The sequence below is a fragment of the Lagopus muta genome (assembly GCF_023343835.1).
Source record: "Lagopus muta isolate bLagMut1 chromosome 37 unlocalized genomic scaffold, bLagMut1 primary SUPER_37_unloc_3, whole genome shotgun sequence".
Taxonomy (NCBI): Eukaryota; Metazoa; Chordata; class Aves; order Galliformes; family Phasianidae; genus Lagopus; species Lagopus muta.
This window is the reverse complement of record NW_026040164.1, coordinates 1-17,592: the sequence shown is the minus strand read 5'-3', so window position 1 is coordinate 17,592 and position 17,592 is coordinate 1. Positions and strand designations below refer to the sequence as shown.

Here is a 17,592-nt window from a genome sequence, read left to right as displayed (position 1 = left end):
TTGAGGCGAAAGGCGCCGGGTTCGGGCGTCGGAGGGCGGTGGGCGCAGGGCGGCCGCTGTGGTTTTTGGGGAGGGGGGGTTGGGGGGGGGGTCACGACACGACCACGACACGACACGATACGACACGACACGATACGATACGACACGACACACAGACGCTTCCCAGCTGCTCCGCAGGGCATCCCGGCGGCGTCCCGGCACACGGCAGCGGTGCCCCCGAAGCCCGCAATCCCCCCAGTGCCCCCAGCACAGCGCCCGTGCCCTCGGTGCAATCGCCCCGCTGCTCCCGGTGCCCCCACCGACCCGCCCGCCCCCTCACCCGTTCCCCCCCACCCCCCGGCAGCCCGGTCCCGGGGCCGTGCTGCGCGCTCCCCGCCGCTCCTCGGGGCCGCGCAGGGCTCGGGGCCGCGCTCGGCTCTCCCCGAGCGGACGGAGGACGGCGGCGATGGGGCCGCGGCGCTGAGGCGCGGGGAGGGGGCCCGGTGGGGCCGGGGAGGGGGGGGGTCCCGGTCCGGGGAGGGGTCCCCGGTCCGGCACCCCCCCGCTCCCATCGCGATGGGCGAATGGACGATCCTGGAGCGGCTGCTGGAGGCGGCCGTGCAGCAGCACTCCACCATGATCGGCAGGTGAGCCCCCCCCCTCCCCCCCCCCCCGCGACCCCCCGCTCCGGGGCAGGCCCTCCGCGACCCCCACGCTCCGCCCTCCTCGCTGTCCTGCAGCCCTACGGCCCCAACGGGGCGGCAGGGGACCCCCGTTTGCCACCCTCTCCTCTCCCACCGCGGGGAGACGGGGGCTCCCATCCTCACCTCCCCGCTGCACCGGGGACGAAGGGGACGCCGTGGGGACATTCACGGCTCTGCGTCCCCAAACCCTCCGCGGGGACATCGGTGTCCCCAGAGCACCCCAGCTCCCCCGCTGCGCTGTGACGTGGGCTGCGATCCACCTGCCGCCCCCCAGGGTCCCTCTGTCCCCTCGTCCCCAGCCCCGCGTGCCAGCGGAGCCGCGGGCGCCGGTCGATGAGCCCCCCAGATGGGCCAAGGTCAGCGCTGCCACCCCTGCGGGGATGGGGGCCTGGGGGCACCCGGGGGGGCTGGTGGGGGTGCAGGTCCCGGTGCCAGGACCCAGGGGAAGGAGCTGGCGTCCTCACGGGGCCTGGGCGTCCTCGTCTGGGGGTTGTGGGTGCCCACGGTGGTGTTGAGCTGGGAGCCAGAGGTGTCACCCCGCTGTGCGTGGAGGACACACAGCCCACGGTGGGACCCATGGGGTGCGACCCCCATTGTCCATGGAGGACGTGGTAAATGATTAGGACTCATGGATACGACCCCCAATGTCCACGTAGGACATGTCCAAGGGTAGCTATGGCCCCATATAGGACACACAGCCCACAGTGGGACCTATAGGTACGACCCCAGTGTCCATGGAGGACGTGTCTCATGGTAGGAATGACCCCACAGTCCCTGTAGGACACGCCACCCCCATGTGGAACCCACAGCTCCGGCCCTGCTATCCATACAGGACACTCATCCCATATGGAACCCATGGCTACGGCCCCTGCTGTCCATACAGGACGCACCCCATTTGGAACCCATGGCCATGACCCCACAGTCCCTGTAGGACACGCACCCCATATGGAACCCCTGGCCATGACCCCACAGTCCCTGTAGGACACCCACCCCATATGGAACCCATGGCCACAACCCCACAGTCCCTGTAGGACACGCACCCCATATGGAATCCATGGCCACGACCCCACAGTCCCCTGTAGGACACGCACCCCATATGGAGCCATGGCTATGGCCCTGCTGTCCCTGTAGGACACGCACCCCATATGGAACCCATGGCCATGACCCCACAGTCCCTGTAGGACACGCACCCCATATGGAACCCATGGCCATGACCCCACAGTCCATGTAGGACACGCACCCCCATATGGAACCCCTGGCCATGACCCCACTGTCCATATAGGACACGCACCCCATATGGAACCCATGGCCATGACCCCACAGTCCATGTAGGACACGCACCCCATATGGAACCCCTGGCCATGACCCCACTGTCCATATAGGACACGCACCCCATATGGAACCCATGGCCATGACCCCCACAGTCCCTGTAGGACAACGCACCCTATATGGAACCCATTGCCATGACCCCACAGTCCCTGTAGGACACGCACCCCACATGGAACCATTGCCATGACCCCCACAGTCCCCTGTAGGACACGCACCCCCATATGGAACCCATGGCCATGACCCCACAGTCCCTGTAGGACACGCACCCCCCATATGGAACCCATTGCCATGACCCCACAGTCCCTGTAGGACACGCACCCCCATATGGAACCCCTGGCCATGACCCCCACTGTCCATATAGGACACGCACCCCATATGGAACCCCTGGCCATGACCCCACTGTCCATATAGGACACGCACCCCCCATGTGGAACCCATGGCCATGACCCCACAGTCCCTGTAGGACACGCACCCCATATGGAACTCCTGGCTATGGCCCCACAGTCCCTGTAGGACACGCACCCCATATGGAACCCATGGCTCCCGCCCCGCTGTCCATACAGGACACAAAACCCCCCTGTGGAACCCATCGCCATGACCCCACAGTCCCTGTAGGACACGCACCCCATATGGAACCCATGGCCATGACCCCCACAGTTCCTGTAGGACACGCACCCCATATGGAACCCATGGCCATGACCCCCACAGTCCCCTGTAGGACACGCACCCCCATGTGGAACCCATGGCCATGACCCCACAGTCCATGTAGGACATGCATCCCATATGGAACCCATGGCTCCCACCCCGCTGTCCATACAGGACACAAACCCCCCTGTGGAACCCATTGCCATGACCCCACAGTCCCTGTAGGACACGCACCCCATATGGAACTCATGGCTACGGCCCCGCTGTCCATATAGGACACCCACCCCATATGGAACCCATGGCCACGACCCCCACAGTCCCTGTAGGACACGCACCCCATATGGAACCCCTGGCCATGACCCCCACAGTCCCTGTAGGGACACGCACCCCATATGGAACCCCTGGCCATGACCCCCACAGTCCCTGTAGGACACGCACCCCATATGGAACCCATGGCTCCCACCCCGCTGTCCCATATAGAACACCCACCCCATATGGAACCCATGGCCACAACCCCACAGTCCCTGTAGGACACGCACCCCATATGGGAACCCATGGCCATGGCCCCACAGTCCCTGTAGGACACGCACCCCATGTGGAACCCCTGGCCGCAGCCCCGCTGTCCCCGCAGGATCCTGCTGACGGTGGTGGTGATTTTCCGCATCCTGATCGTGGCCATCGTGGGCGAGACGGTGTACGAGGACGAGCAGACCATGTTCATGTGCAACACGCTGCAGCCGGGCTGCAACCAGGCGTGCTAAACGACAAGGCCTTCCCCCATCTCGCACATCCGCTACTGGGGTCTTCCAGATCATCCTGGTCTGCACGCCCAGCCTCTGCTTCATCACCTACTCCGTGCACCAGGCGGCCAAGCAGCGCGAAGCGCCGCTACTCCTTCCTGTGCCCCCTGCTGGAGCGCGACGCCAAGAAGGCGCGGACGCTCAACGGCGCGCTGGCGCCCGGCCCCGAGAGCGGCGCCAAGGCCGAGGCCCGAGGAGGGCAAGGAAGGCGCCGTGCACGCCGCCCGCCGCCGCGCCAAGGGCCAAGCGGCAGGAGGGCATCTCGCGCTTCTACGTCATCCAGGTGGTGTTCCGCAACGCGCTGGAGATCGGCTTCCTGGCCGGCCAGTACTTCCTGTACGGCTTCAACGTGCCCGCCATCTTCGAGTGCGACCGCTACCCGTGCGTCAAGGAGGTGGAGTGCTACGTGTCGCGGCCCACCGAGAAGACCGTCTTCCTGGTCTTCATGTTCGCCGTCAGCGGCATCTGCGTGCTGCTCAACCTGGCCGAGCTCAACCACCTGGGCTGGCGCAAGGTGAAGGCGGCCGTGCGCGGCGTGCAGGCGAGGCGCAAGTCCCTGGTGGAGGTGCGCAAGAAGGACGGCGCCGCGCTCGGCCCCGCGCCCGCCCTGGGCCCGCACGCAGTCCAGCGAGTCGGCCTACGTCCTGACCGCCATCGGCCCAACCCCTGCAGGTGGCGCTGGGCGCCGGGGGGGGGGGGCAGAGGGGCGGGATCCCATCACCTCCCCCCTCCCCTTCCTCACATTTTGGGGGCGGCCGGCGGCTTCATCACGGTGCAAGCGGGGGAGCTGGGGGGGGCGCGTGACCCACAGGGTTGGGTTGGTTTTTATGGGGGGGGGGGTGGATCGACTTATTTATATATTTATTGGTGGAGGAGGGAAATGGAGGGGGGGAGAGGGGCAAAGGTTGGGGGGGAAGCCTTGGAAGTGCAAATAAATGGAGGCTGAGGATGCGGCGCTGCCCCTCGGCCTCGGGCTGGGTGTAGTTGGGTGGGGGGGGGGCGGGGTGAGCCTGCCCTATAAGCCCCTCCCCATAAGCCCCTCCCCCAGCAGCGTGGGGGTTGTGGGGGGGCAGGGCGGTGCGCCATCACACATCCCCCCCCTTCCCCCCCCCCCCTCCCCGGATTTACCGTGCTTAATCCACTGGCTAATAGCTCTAAAGCAGGGAAAGGGGCTGAGCCGGGCGCCATCTGCCAGGAACCCCCGGGGGGGGGGCGCTTCCCCCCCCCTCCCCAGCCCCACGCTTCCCCCCCCCCCCCAGCCCCTGTGTGCCCCCCACCACACAAACCAGGAGGCGAGGACGGGGGGCAGAGGGGTTTTATTGAGCTGGAGATCCGCAGCTACAGCCTGCAACAGAGACACAGAGGGGTTGGGGGGGGGGGCTCATCCCCACTGCACCCCCCAGCGCCCCCCCCCCACCCCGCAGCCCCCACTCACGTCACTTCCCGGAACGCCCTCTTCTCCACGTACTTCAGGCGGTATTTCCTCTTGAACCTACAGAAGAAGGAGGGGAGGGGGCTCACAATCGACCCCAAATCCACCCCCAGCACCCCCCATCCCCCCCCCCCCGACCCCCCACTCACTTTGCCCGCTCCGGGGCTCAATCAGGCTCCGTTTCTGGAAGCTCTTGAAGCGGTCGTGCAGAACGCTGCCCTCGGGCTGAACGGGGGGAGGAGCTCAGGTTGGTCACTTACAAACCCCCCCACCCTGCCCCACAGACCCCCCCCCAACCCGGGGTCCGGCGCCCTCAGCACCCAAGCCCCCACCCCCACGGTGAGGCCCTGGGAACCCTGGGGAAGTCTTCACATTCCGCAGCACGGGGCTGGGAATGCTGGCAGTGCAAGGATGGGGCTCATCATGGGGCGCCGGCCCCCAGACCCCCAGCAGACCCCCAGCAGACCCCCAGCAGACCCCCCCAGCAGGCCCCCCGCCAAAAACCCCCCACCCCCAATACCAACAGCCCAACCCAACGCCACGACCCCAACAGCAGGACCCCAAAAGCCAACATCAAGACCTGAAAACCAACGCCCCAACCCCAATGCCGAGACCCCAAATCTCCAGTGCCAAGACCCCAACAGCCATCAAACCCCCAACCCAGTGCCAAGACCCCACAACCCAACGCCAGGCCCCCCCCAAACTTCATGCCAAGACCCCCAACTCAACGCCAAGACCCCAACGCTCCATTCCAAACCCCAACTCCAGGACCCCAAAACCCAACGCTGTCAACCCCATGCCGAGACCCCAAAACTTCAACACCAAGACTCCAAAACCATCAAACCCCCAAACCCGACGCCAAGACCCCCCACTTCATGCCTATCCCCAAGCCCAATGCCATGACCCCCAAATCCAACGCCACGACCCCAAACTCCAGGCCAAGACCCCCAAACCCAACGCCGCAACCCAACATGCCAAATCCCAACTCCGAGACCCCAAAACCCATCAAACCCCAAATCCAACGCTAAGACCCCACAACCCAACGCCAATCCCCCCAACCTCCATACTGAGACCCCAAAACCCAACACCCCAATTACCAAGACCCCCAACCCAACGCCAAGACCCCCAAACCCCCCAAACCCCACTCCAAGACCCCCAACCCAACACCAAGACCCCAAAACCCCCCAAAACCCCCCAAACTCCACTCCAAGACCCCACAACCCAACGCCAATCCCCCCCAACCTCCATACTGAGACCCCAAAACCCAACACCCCAATTACCAAGACCCTCAACCCAACACCAAGACCCCCAAACCCCCCCAAACCCCACTCCAAGACCCCCAACCCAACACCAAGACCCCCCAGCCCCCCCTCACACCTTCAGGGTACGCAGCGACTCCCGCCAACTCATCGCTCAGCTGCACCTCCAGAGCGGGGTCCTCGTACCTGAACAGATCCCAGGGCTCAGCCAAGCTCCCGGTGCCCCCTCCCCACCACCGCCCCCACCCCTCCCCTGCAGCCCCCTCCCCCTCACTTCATCCTCCCCAGTCGCCGCGGCCGCCCCTCCATCTCGCGCCGTTTGGCCTCCCTGGCCCTGCGCCGTCGCTGCAGTTCCTGCTCCCAGCGCCGCAGCTGCCGGCCCAGCGAGCGCAGCCTGAACAGCTGCTGCTGCCGGCACCGCAAAGCCTTCAAGCGGCGCCGCTGCAACTCCTGGGGGGGGGGAAAAGCGGCGTCAGACCCCCTCACATCACCCTCACCGCCTCAGACCCCCCCCTCCCCATCCTCCCCCCCATCCCCACACACACACCTGCGCCCGCGCCTCCTTCTCCTTCCGCCGCTGCTGCTCCGTCTTCTTGCCCGGCCCTCTGCAGCGGCCTGGAGGGGTCCGAAGGCTGTGCCCCCCCCACCGCTTCTTCCTTCTTCTCCTCTTCCTCTTCCTCCTCCTCCTCCTCCCCCCCCGACTCCTCCAGCAGCCCCTCGCACTGCTCCCTGAACACCGTCTCCTAGGGGCAAAGCGCCATCAGTCCCCTCCCCGCTCCATTTTATTGGGGGGGGGGGGAACCGGCCCTGAACACCCCCCTCCCAAAGACCCCAACCCAGCAGGCTGTTTTGGGGGGGGGCCCATGGGGTCTCACCGCAGTGGGGGCCTCAGCAGCTGTGGGGAAGCGGAGCTGCCGCTCCCACTTTGTCCTCCGCCCTCTTCTTCCTCACCTCCACCTCGTGCGCCTTCAGCAGCAGCGCCTGCAGGGTGGGGGGGGGGGGGGCAACAACGACGCAGCCCATCACCCCCATTCTGGGGTGAACCCCCCCCACCCACCACCACAACAACACCCCCCCCCTCAAACCTGGTGGTCCTCAAAGGTGGGGTTGTAGGACCCCCCCAGGGGCGATCACCTCCACGGCCGGGAGCTGCGATGGCTTCTCTGCTGCAACCTGGGGGGGCGCTGGGGAGGGGGGGGGGGGGCAGCCACAGTGAGGGACCTGCTGGGCTGCGCCCCCCCCCCCCAAAACCCCCAAATCATCCCCACAGCCCCACTGCGCCCACCTTCACCCTCTGCTTCTGTGTCTGCTGCAGGAACCACTCATCCTGCCCCCACCAGCGCCTGCTCCAGAGGGTCTGTGGGGACAGAGAGAAAGTTTCCAGCCATTCCCCCCCCCCCCAATTTCCATCCATCCCATCTTCCTCCCCCCCTGGTTTCATCCATCTCACCCCCGCACTCTCCCCCATTTCCATTCATCCCTTCCCATTTCCCCCCCCCCCCCCATTTCCATCCCATCTTCCTCCCCCCAAACATTTCCTCCCCCCTGCCCCATTTCCAGCCACTCCCCCTCATTTCCAGCCACTCCATCTCCCCCCCCATTTCCAACCCCCCCCACTCATTTCCAAGCATTTCCCCCCAACTTTCATCCAACCTCACCCCATTTCCCCATAATCCCTCAGCCGCCCCCCCCTCCCATTTTCACCCCCCCATCCCCCTCATATCAACCCCCCCCATTTTCACCCCCCCCATCCCCCTCATATCAACCCCCCCCCATTTTCAGCCCCCCATCCCCCTCATATCAAACCCCCCCATTTTCAGCCCCCCATCCCCCTCATATCAAACCCCCCCCATTTTCACCCCCCCATCCCCCTCATATCAACCCCTCCCATTTTCACCCCCCCCATCCCCCTCATATCAACCCCCCCCATTTTCACCCCCCCATCCCCTCATATCAACCCCCCCCATCCTCACTATCAGCCGCCCAGATGTCATAGAAGCTCCTCCCTGGATCCAGTCGCCCCTTTTCGGCTGGTTTTTCCCGGGGGGGGGCCGGGTTTTGCAGCCTTGTTTGCAGCTTTCTCTCGCTGCGTGGCAGAACCCCCCTCTGCGCCATCCGCTCCCAGAACTGCTGCCTCCGCCTCTCCTTCCTTCCATTGGGGATCTGATGGGACAGAATGCTGCATTGGGGAGGGGTGGTCAGAGCGGGGGGGGGAGTCCCGTACGGCCCCCACCCCAAATCAGAACGGCGCTCACTCTTTGGGCGCCGGCACTTTGGAGTCGGGCCGCAGCACCAAGTCGATGTGAAGGGGTTTCTCACGGATTTTATTCTTCCTTTTCCGTCCTGGTGGTGGTGGGGAAATAAATAAAGCCCCCCCCCAAACGCCGGGGAAGGGTCTGGGGGGGGGGGTTTTAAAGGGGCGCCCACCCCCCATAGCGCTCACCCTTCTCAGCATTGCCCGTATCCACAAAGAAGAGCCCCGCGTCGGGCTGCTCCGCGATCAGGACCGCTGCAAAAAGGACGGGGGGGGTTCAGGCGGCCCCCCGACCCCAGAGCCCCCTCCCACCCTCCGGACCCCCCCCTGCCCCCCAACCCCGCACCAGGCCTTCGCCTCCCCCCTCACCCCGCCACGCGCTGCTGCAGCGTCACATCCTCGAGGAAATCGCCGATCTCGCGGCCCAGCCGCGCCTCGGGCCCGGCCCAGCGCTTCCAGCCCTTCTTGCGGTTCCTGGGGCCGCGGTTCCGTCGCCGAACGGCGGTCGCCGGATCCCGTGCGCACGGGGTGAGGCCCAGGAAAGAGCGCGACTCCGCGCCCGCCGCCATAGCGGCAGAGAAAGAGCGTGCGGGCAGCGCGGCGCCGGAAGTAATGCGCAGGCACTTCCGGTCACCGGGATGGGGGGGGGAGAGGGGAGTGCGCCGCCTCGTGGCTGGAGGACCGACGCCGGCTGCGCCGCCCCGCCCACCGCCGTGCGAACGGACCCCCCCCTCACGAGCCGCCCCTCCCCCGCACAGACCCACGTGACGCTCCGCCCCCACCCCTTTCTTGTCCCCGCCCCTCCCCATTTTCCGCCCTTATCCCCCCTCCCACGTGACCCCCTCCACGTCCAACCCCCCACGTGCGCCCCCGATGTCCCCCCACGTACCGCCCCGCACAGCTCCCCGCACACCGCCCCCATGTCCCCGCCTGTAACCCCACACGTCCCCCCCACAACCTCCATACGTCCCCCATATAAACATACATGTCTGTTCTCCACGTATAACCCCCATCTCCCCATGCCTGCCCTATACACCCCCCCCATGTCTCCTCCATACATCCCCATATACATCCATCCCCCCATATAACCCCCACGTGATCCGTGTAACTCCCATATGACCCCCCATACACACATCCCTCCATACACCCCCTATACACCCCTCATACACTCCCCATACATACCCCCCCATGCTCCCCCATACATCCATACCCCTACACCCCCCCTAAGGCTGCTCTACACCCCCCACATACCCCCCTATACATACCCAATAAAGCCCCCATACATACATCCCCTATATACGCCCCCACACATACCCCTCCCCAAACACCCCCTATACACCCCCTAAATATACCCCATACATACACCCCCCACACATGCATCCCCTCATACACCCCATACACCCCATACATCCCCCATACCTACATCCCCTCATACCCCCCATACCCCCACACATACATCCCCTCATACACCCCATACACCCCCCCATGCCCCCATACATACACTCCCCATACACACATCCCCTCATTCACCCCATACATCCCCCATCCCCCCATACCTACATCCCCTCATACACCCCATACACCCCCCATGCCCCCTTACATACACCCCCCATACACACATCCCCCTCATTCACCCCATACATCCCCCCATACACCCCATACACCACCCATGCCCCCCCATACACACATCCCCTCATACCCCCCATACACCCCCCATACACACATCCCCTCGTACACCCCATACACCCCATACATCCCCCATACCCCCACACATACATCCCCTCATACACCCCATACACCCCCCCATGCCCCCATACATACACTCCCCATACACACATCCCCTCATTCACCCCATGCATCCCCCATACACCCCATACACCCCCCATCCCCCCATACACACATCCCCCTCATACCCCCCCATACACCCCATACACTCCCCATACACACATCCCCCCCATTCACCCCATACATCCCCATACACCCCATACACCCCCCCATCCCCCCCATACACACATCCCCTCATACACCCCATACACCCCCCATGCCCCCATACATACACACCCCCACACACACATCCCCTCATACCCCCCCCCCATGCTCCCCCCCACCCGCCCCCCAACGCCCCCCGCCCCGCACACACGGGCTCTCGGCGCCGCTCTCCGTCCCTTTTATTCCCGTTCACTCCGCCGAGCCCTTCTGGCGCCGCTTGGAGGGCGGCACGAGGCGCGGCGGGAGGTCGCTGGGCAGCCCCCCTGCCCTCCAGCTTGGCTCCGATCAGGTGCCCGGCCAGCGCGAACTCCTCGGCGTCCAGCATCCCGTCCCGATCCACGTCGCTCAGCTGCCAGATGCGGCCGAGCACGGAGCGCGGCAGCTTGCTGCCCACCATCCAGCCCCGCGCCTGCCGCCCGCTCAGCTTGCCGCCCAGCGGGCACAGCCCGTAGAAGATCTCGTCGTACTTGGCCTTGTCCTTCGTCACCACCCACTCGTCCTCGCCGCCCTCGCCCTCCTCCTCCTCGTCCTCCTCCGCCCCCCTCCACGAACGGCCCCCGCCGCGCTCCCTCGAACGCCCCTCCCTGCACCCCGGGCGCCGCCTCCCCCTCCTCGCGGCGCAGCAGCGGCATCAGCGCGGCGATGTCCCGCGTCAGCAGCTCCTCCAGCGCCTCCAGCAGCCGCGGCTTCAGCGCCGGGAAGCGAGTCAGGTCCTGAGCCAGCAGCTGCTCCTGGGGGGGCGGCGGGACGGCGGGGGTTGGGGGCGGCTGGGGGCGGCGGGGGGACTGGGGTTGGGGTCATTTGGGGTCGGTGGGGTGACTGGGATTGGGGTCATTTGGGGTCGGTGGGGTGACTGGGATTGGGGTCGGCTGGGGTCGGTGGGGTGACTGGGATTGGGGTCATTTGGGGTCATTGGGGTGACTGGGATTGGGGTCATTTGGGGTTGGCGGGGTGACTGGGATTCGGGTTGGCTGGGGTCATTGGGTTGGGGTCATTGGAGTGACTGGGATTGGGGTCATTTGGGGTCACTGGGATTGGGGTCGTTGGCATTGGGGTCATTGGGATGATTGGGATTGGGGTTATTTGGGGTCATTGGGATTGGGGTCATTGGGATGATTGGGATTGGGGCCATTTGGGGTCATTGGGATTGGGGTTGTTGAGTTGGAGTCATTGGGGTGACTGGGATTGGGGTCAGCTGGGGTCATTGGGTTGAGGTCATTGGAATTGGGGTCATTGGGTTGGGTCATTGGAGTGACTGGGATTGGGGTCATTTGAGATCATTGGGATTGGGGTCATTGGGTTGGGGTCATTGAGTTGGGGTTGTTGGGATTGAGATCATTGGGATTGGGGTCATTGGGTTGGGGGTCAGTGGGGTGACTGGGATTGGGGTCATTTGGGGTCATTGGGATTGGGGTCGTTGAGTTGGGGTCATTGGGGTTGACTGGGATTGGGGTCATTTGGGGTCACTGGATTGGGGTCATTGGGATTGGAGTCATTAGGGTTGGGGTCATTGGACTGAGGTCATTGGGGTGACTGGGATTGGGGTCACAGGGGTTTGCGATTGAGGACGGGATTGGGGTCATTGGGATCAGAGTCGTTGGGATTGGGGTCATTGGGTTGGGGGTCACAGGGGTTTGTGATTGAGGATGGGATTGGGGTCATCGGGTTGGGATTGAGGACGGGATTGGGGTCGGGGTTGGAATCGGGGCGGGATTGGGATTCAGGTTGGGGTTGAGGATGGGATCGGGGCTGGGATTCAGGTTGGGGTCGGCGTCGAGGTGGGGCCGGGCGCAGACCTGCATGCGGGCGCAGTCGGGGAAGTCGCCGGGCGGGATGTGCTGCTCCATCTGGATGCGCGCGAACAGCAGCGGCAGCTGCGCAATGAGCTGCTTCTTCTTGTGCCCCTTCCCAAACACCGCCGGCATCTCCTTCTTCAGGCGGCTCAGGATGTGCGCGTGCACCTTGGGGGGGGGGGGGGAAGCCCTCAGTGCTGGGACCCCTGGGGGGGGGGGAGCCGAGTGCCCACCCCCACCTCGACCCCCCCCCCCATCCCTCCGATCCTCCCCCTGCCCCACGTCGCTCTCACGTAGCCCCCTTTTCAGCCCCCCCCGTTTCTCCCCCCCCCCCCCTGTATCCCGCTGCCTTTGGCCCCCTCCCCCGTGGGGCCGTGCCCGGATGCGGCGCACAAAGGGCCGCGGCTGCAGGTGGCCGGAAGAGATAAGGCCGAGCCAAAATATGGGGGGGGAATCAAATCACAGCCCCCCCCCCCCCTCCAAACCCCACAGCCCCCCTGGCCCCATAGGCAGAGGCCACACTGAGCCATGGGAACCCCCCATATCTGCCCCCCAGTCCTGGGGAAATTGCGGCAATCGGGGGGATGTGGGGGGGGGGATTAGAGGTGGGAAAGGGGGGGGGGCTGCGTTAATTATTCTGCCATCAGCGTGGAGGAAGCCTCGTTAGCTCACGGGAAGCCCTTAACGAGGAAACCATGCACAGGATGTGGCTGGTGTGATGTTCCCACCCCCCCGGGCGACACGGAGCCATTGTTGGGGGGTGGCCCCCAGCCAAAGGGGTGGAGGGGGGGGGGGGGGGGATCCCCTCCTACAGGGGGGGATGGGTGTCCCGACCCCCCCCAGGCATCAAATCCCATCGGCGCTGTGAAACAGAGGGGACTGCGGTGCCCCCATCCCCATCAGCGCCACCAAAGCACAGAGGGGACCAAAGTGTCCCCCAACCCCCCCCCCCATCCCATCAATGGAGGCCGCCATGTCCCCTCCTGGTGGTCCCCATCAGCGCCACCAAAGCACGGGGGGGCTCTGCTCCCATCGCTCCCAATGCACCGCGGACGTCCCACCCAAGGAAGGAGGCCCCCGTGGGGCTGCAGACCCCCAGCCCCCCCCAGCCCCCCCCAGCCCCCCAGCCGCGCTCACCCTAACGAGCCGCGCTCTCTTGACGAGGTCGTTGAGCTTGCGGAGGGCGGAATTGCGGGGCAGGTTCTGGATCTCCTGGAACAAATCCTGCTCCTCCAGCTCAAAGAGCCGCCGGTTGTCGGCGATGAGCAGCGGCTCCGACCAGAAGGAGCCGATGAAGACGCGCAGCACCTCGGGGGTGTTGAACACCTTCCCCAGGGGACCACATCAGCGCCCCATAGACGCGCATCAGCTGCTGCGTCTCCACCATGTCGGCCTTGTTCAGCACCACCCGCACCTTGTCCTCGTTGCCCCTCCGCAGCGCCCGGATGGCCTCGGAGAACTCATCTGAGATCTCCAGTTTGTGGGCGTCGAAGAGGAGGATGATGAGATCCACGCGCTCCGCAAACCACTGCAGCACGGCCGGGAAGTCGTAGCCTGGGGGGGACGGGGGAGAGCAGCGCTGAGTCCGACCCCAACCCCAAAGCCCTGCGCTGAACCCAACATCAACCCCAAACCCCATCACTGAACCCAGCATCAACCCCAAACCCCATCATTGAACCCAATATCAACCCTGAATCCAAGCACTGAACCCAACATCAACCCCAAATCCCATCATTGAACCCAATATCAACCCCCAAACCCATCATCAACCCCCAAAGCCCTGCACTGAAACCCAACATCAACCCCAACATCAACCCCCAAACCCCATCATTGAACCCAACATCAACCCCAAACCCAACCTCAACCCCCAAATCCCATCATTGAACCCAGCATCAACCCCAAAACCAGCATCAACCCCAAATCCCTGCACTGAACCCAACCCCAACATCAACCCCAACATCAACCCCAAACCCCAGCACTGAACCCAGCATCAACCCCAAACCCAACCTCAACCCCAAAGCCCTGTGCTGAACCCAGCATCAACCCCAACCCTCGACCCCAAACCCCATCATTGAACCCAGCATCAACCCCAAAATCCCATCATTGAACCCAATATCAACCCCAAAGCCCAGCACTGAACCCAACATCAACCCCAAACCCAACCCCAACCCCAAAGCCCTGCACTGAACCCAACGTCAACCCCAACATCAACCTCAAATCCCATCATTGAAACCCAACATCAACCCCAAACCCCAGCACTGAAACCAGCATCAACTCCAAATCCCATCATTGAACCCAACATCAACCCCAAAACCAGCATCAACCCCAGCATCAACCACAAAACACCATCATTGAACCCAGCATCAACCCCAAACCCCAGCACTGAACCCAACATCAACCCCAAACCCAACCTCAACCCCAAAGCCCTGTGCTGAACCCAACCTCGACCCCAAACCCATCATTGAACCCAACATCGACTCCAAACCCCAGCACTGAACCCAGCATCAACCCCAAATCCCATCATTGAACCCAACATCAACCCCAAACCCAACCTCAACCCCAAATCCCAGCACTGAACCCAACCTTGACCCCAAACCCCATCATCAAATCCAACCCCAACCCCAACCTCAACACCAAATCCTTGCACTGAACCCATCCTCAACCCCAACCTCAAACCTCAAACCCAACCCCAAACCTCAGCTCTGAACCCTGACCTTGACCAGTGCCAAATCCCAACCCCAACCCCAACGCCAAAGTTCGACCCCAAGCTCAACCCCGACCCCCAAACCCCCCCATAACCCCAAACTCAACCCAGACCCCCCGACCCCGATTGGGGCTGCTGCTCACGGGGTGGGGGAGGGGGGCGTGCAAATGGGGGTCCCGCAGTGGGGCTCCGCTCATTGGGGTGTGACAGACGCGCCCCTCCTCGTGTCCCCCCGCCCCCCCCCGCCCCCCCCCCCCATCCCCTCCCCATTGCGGGGAATCTTTGCCGCCTAAAAAAAAACCCCAAAACATCCAAACCACCAAAAAAGGCAAAACGCGGCACGGCCCCGATGTCCCCCATGGCGACCCCGGCCGGCCCCACATCCCCCCCCCCCATTCTACCCATCCGTGCCCCCCCCCCATTTATTGCCGCCCCATCCCCGCAGGCGGAGCCCCGCGCCCCCCCCTTCGCCCCCCCCCCCCCCCCCGCACATTCCACCACCGGGAGCGCCCGGGAAGGGCCGGAATGCGGCTCTGCGTCCAACCCGGCCCCCCCCACCAAGGACCCCCCACAGGGGACCACATTTCAGCCCCACACAACGGGGGGGTTCCCTCCCTCCCTCCCTCCTTCCCCCCCCCCTCCCTTCCTCCCCGCCCCGTTGCTGCGCGGCCGCTGCCAGCGCTGTTGGCCGAGGCTGAGCCTTCGGGGTGGGGAAGGAAAGGGGGGGGGGGGGGGGCGGGGGGGGCGCAGCCGTCGCTGTGGGGCGGAAAATTGGCGATGCCCCCCCCCCCCCCCCACTGCCTCAATCCAACACCACCAATGAGCGCAGGGGGGCGGGGCCAGGATTTCCCCCCCCCCCGCCCCCCTCCCCCCAAGGACCCCCCTCTTTACGGGACCCCCCCCCCGCTTCAAGGGACCCCCCCCCATTTTGTGCGGGGGGGCTCCGCCCCATGGCGCTGCGCCCAGGGGCACTCGGCGCTCCCTTTGGCACGGGGGGGGGGGGGGGGGGGGGGTTTGCACCACCCTTCTGGCGCAGCCGGGGGCATTTTTGCAACGCCCCCCCCACCCATTGGAAGCCCTCCAGCCCTTCGCTGCCCCCCCCGCCCCCCAATTATTTTCCTTGCCCCCCCCCCCAATCACCCCAATTGGAGGCGCGTTCCCCATCAGCCCCGCACTGCTTTGCCCCCCCCCCCCCCCAGCAGCCCCCGCTGCGCTCTGCCACCCATTTTACCGCCCCCCCCCCCCCTTTGCTTTACCCCCCCCCCCCATTTGCTGTACGCCTCTATTTCGCTTTGCCCCCCCCCCCCCCCATTTCACTGTGCCCCCATCCCACCGTGCCTCCCCTTCCACCACGGCCCCCCAACCAGTCCGTCTGTGCCCCCCCCGTACCTCCCTGTACCCCCCATCTCTCCATGCCCCCCTTTTTCACCTCGACCCACACCTCGCCGTTCCCCCCCATTTCTGCACCCCCCCCATTTCTGCACCCCCCCCCATGCCGTGCCCCCCCCCATTTCTGCACCCCCCCCCCCATGCCGTGCCCCCCCCATTTCTGCACCCCCCCTTCATTTCTGCACACCCCCCATTTCTGCACACCCCCCCCATGCCGTGCCCCCCTCCCCCCCATTTCTGCACTTCCCCCCCCCCATTTCTGCACACCCCCCCCCCCATTTCTGCACCCCCCCCCCCCCCATGCCGTGCCCCCCCCATTTCTGCACCCCCCCCCCCATTTTCTGCACCCCCCCCCCCCCATGCCGTGCCCCCCCCCCGTACCGCGGCAGACGCGCTGTTTGGCCCCGGACAAAATGCCGGGGGTGTCGATGAGGCTGATGCTCTCCAGCACCTGGTTGGGGAGGTGGGCGCACATGAACCTGGGGGGGGGGAAAGGACACAAACAGGGGGGGGGTCGCACAACGTCCGTTAGAAACCCCCCCCCCCCCCCCCCCCCCCCCCCCCGCCTGACTCCGACTTTCCAAAGGCTTTGGCAGCGCCGGGGCTGCATTCCTGAGCGCTGCATCATCCCCCCCCCCCCCCCCCCCGGCACAACGGGGGGAGACCCGGAGACCCAGAGTGGAGGGGAGGTGGAGGGGGGGGGGCATCCAGGAACCCCCCCCCCCTAAAAGCAGGACCCCAAACCCCCCAACACGGGGCTGAGGTTTGGTGACGACGTTTGGCCAAGAAAAGAATAGAAAAAGGCACTGCAATCCGCCCCAAATCTCCCCGTTTTTCCCCCCAAAATTTGACCCCCCCCCCCAAAAAAAATAATAATAGTAGGTGGGAATAAAAGAGAAGGGGCGACCCCCACAGAGCCCTGCTTATAAAGGGCTGCCCAGCAGCGCCCCACTGAGAAGCGTGGGGGGATTTGGGGTGAGGAGGGGAAACCTGGGGGCGTTTTGGGGACGTTTTGCCCCAAATCCCCCCGTTTGTCCCCAGAATGCGGCGCCTTTGGCTGAAAGCGCCCCCAAAAAGGGGGAGGGGCCTCGCGAGGAGCAGAGTTTGGGGCGAGGACCACCAGCAGCGCCTTTACGACAGCAGCGCGCGAGCAAGGCGGTCGTTTCTGGGGAGAAACCCCCCACAGCTGAATTTTGGCTGAAAAAAGGCCATTTTGGCTTCGCTTCCCCCCAACTCCCGGGGCCGACAACTCCACCCGGTTAAGAAAAGTGTTGCCAAAGGGGTTCAGCTTGCGGAAGGGTTTGTCGGGGTCGAC

The 17,592-nt window shown here is 64.9% G+C and overlaps 2 protein-coding genes and 1 pseudogene across 2 annotated transcripts; 1 reads left to right on the top strand and 2 right to left on the bottom strand.

Moving 5' to 3' along the window:
* Positions 1–441: 441 nt before the first annotated feature.
* LOC125687543 (gap junction delta-2 protein-like) lies at positions 442–4,615 on the top strand (annotated as a pseudogene).
* Positions 4,616–4,888: 273 nt separating this feature from the next.
* NOP53 (NOP53 ribosome biogenesis factor) lies at positions 4,889–9,063 on the bottom strand. The gene is given in 18 exon segments (XM_048932711.1): positions 4,889–4,949; positions 5,035–5,114; positions 6,267–6,287; positions 6,289–6,334; positions 6,423–6,598; positions 6,696–6,749; positions 6,751–6,891; positions 7,024–7,068; positions 7,070–7,129; positions 7,234–7,269; positions 7,271–7,309; positions 7,312–7,332; positions 7,434–7,481; positions 7,483–7,505; positions 8,122–8,327; positions 8,404–8,491; positions 8,592–8,707; positions 8,772–9,063. Coding segments are annotated over 18 exon segments (1,461 nt in total). The 5' UTR covers positions 8,972–9,063.
* Positions 9,064–10,553: 1,490 nt separating this feature from the next.
* On the bottom strand, positions 10,554–17,586 carry LOC125687540 (EH domain-containing protein 2-like). The gene is given in 8 exon segments (XM_048932715.1): positions 10,554–10,652; positions 10,654–10,926; positions 10,928–11,122; positions 12,188–12,352; positions 13,322–13,519; positions 13,521–13,738; positions 16,659–16,757; positions 17,535–17,586. Coding segments are annotated over 7 exon segments (1,215 nt in total). The 5' UTR covers positions 16,753–16,757; positions 17,535–17,586; the 3' UTR covers positions 10,554–10,580.
* Between the last annotated feature and the right edge of the window lie 6 nt (positions 17,587–17,592).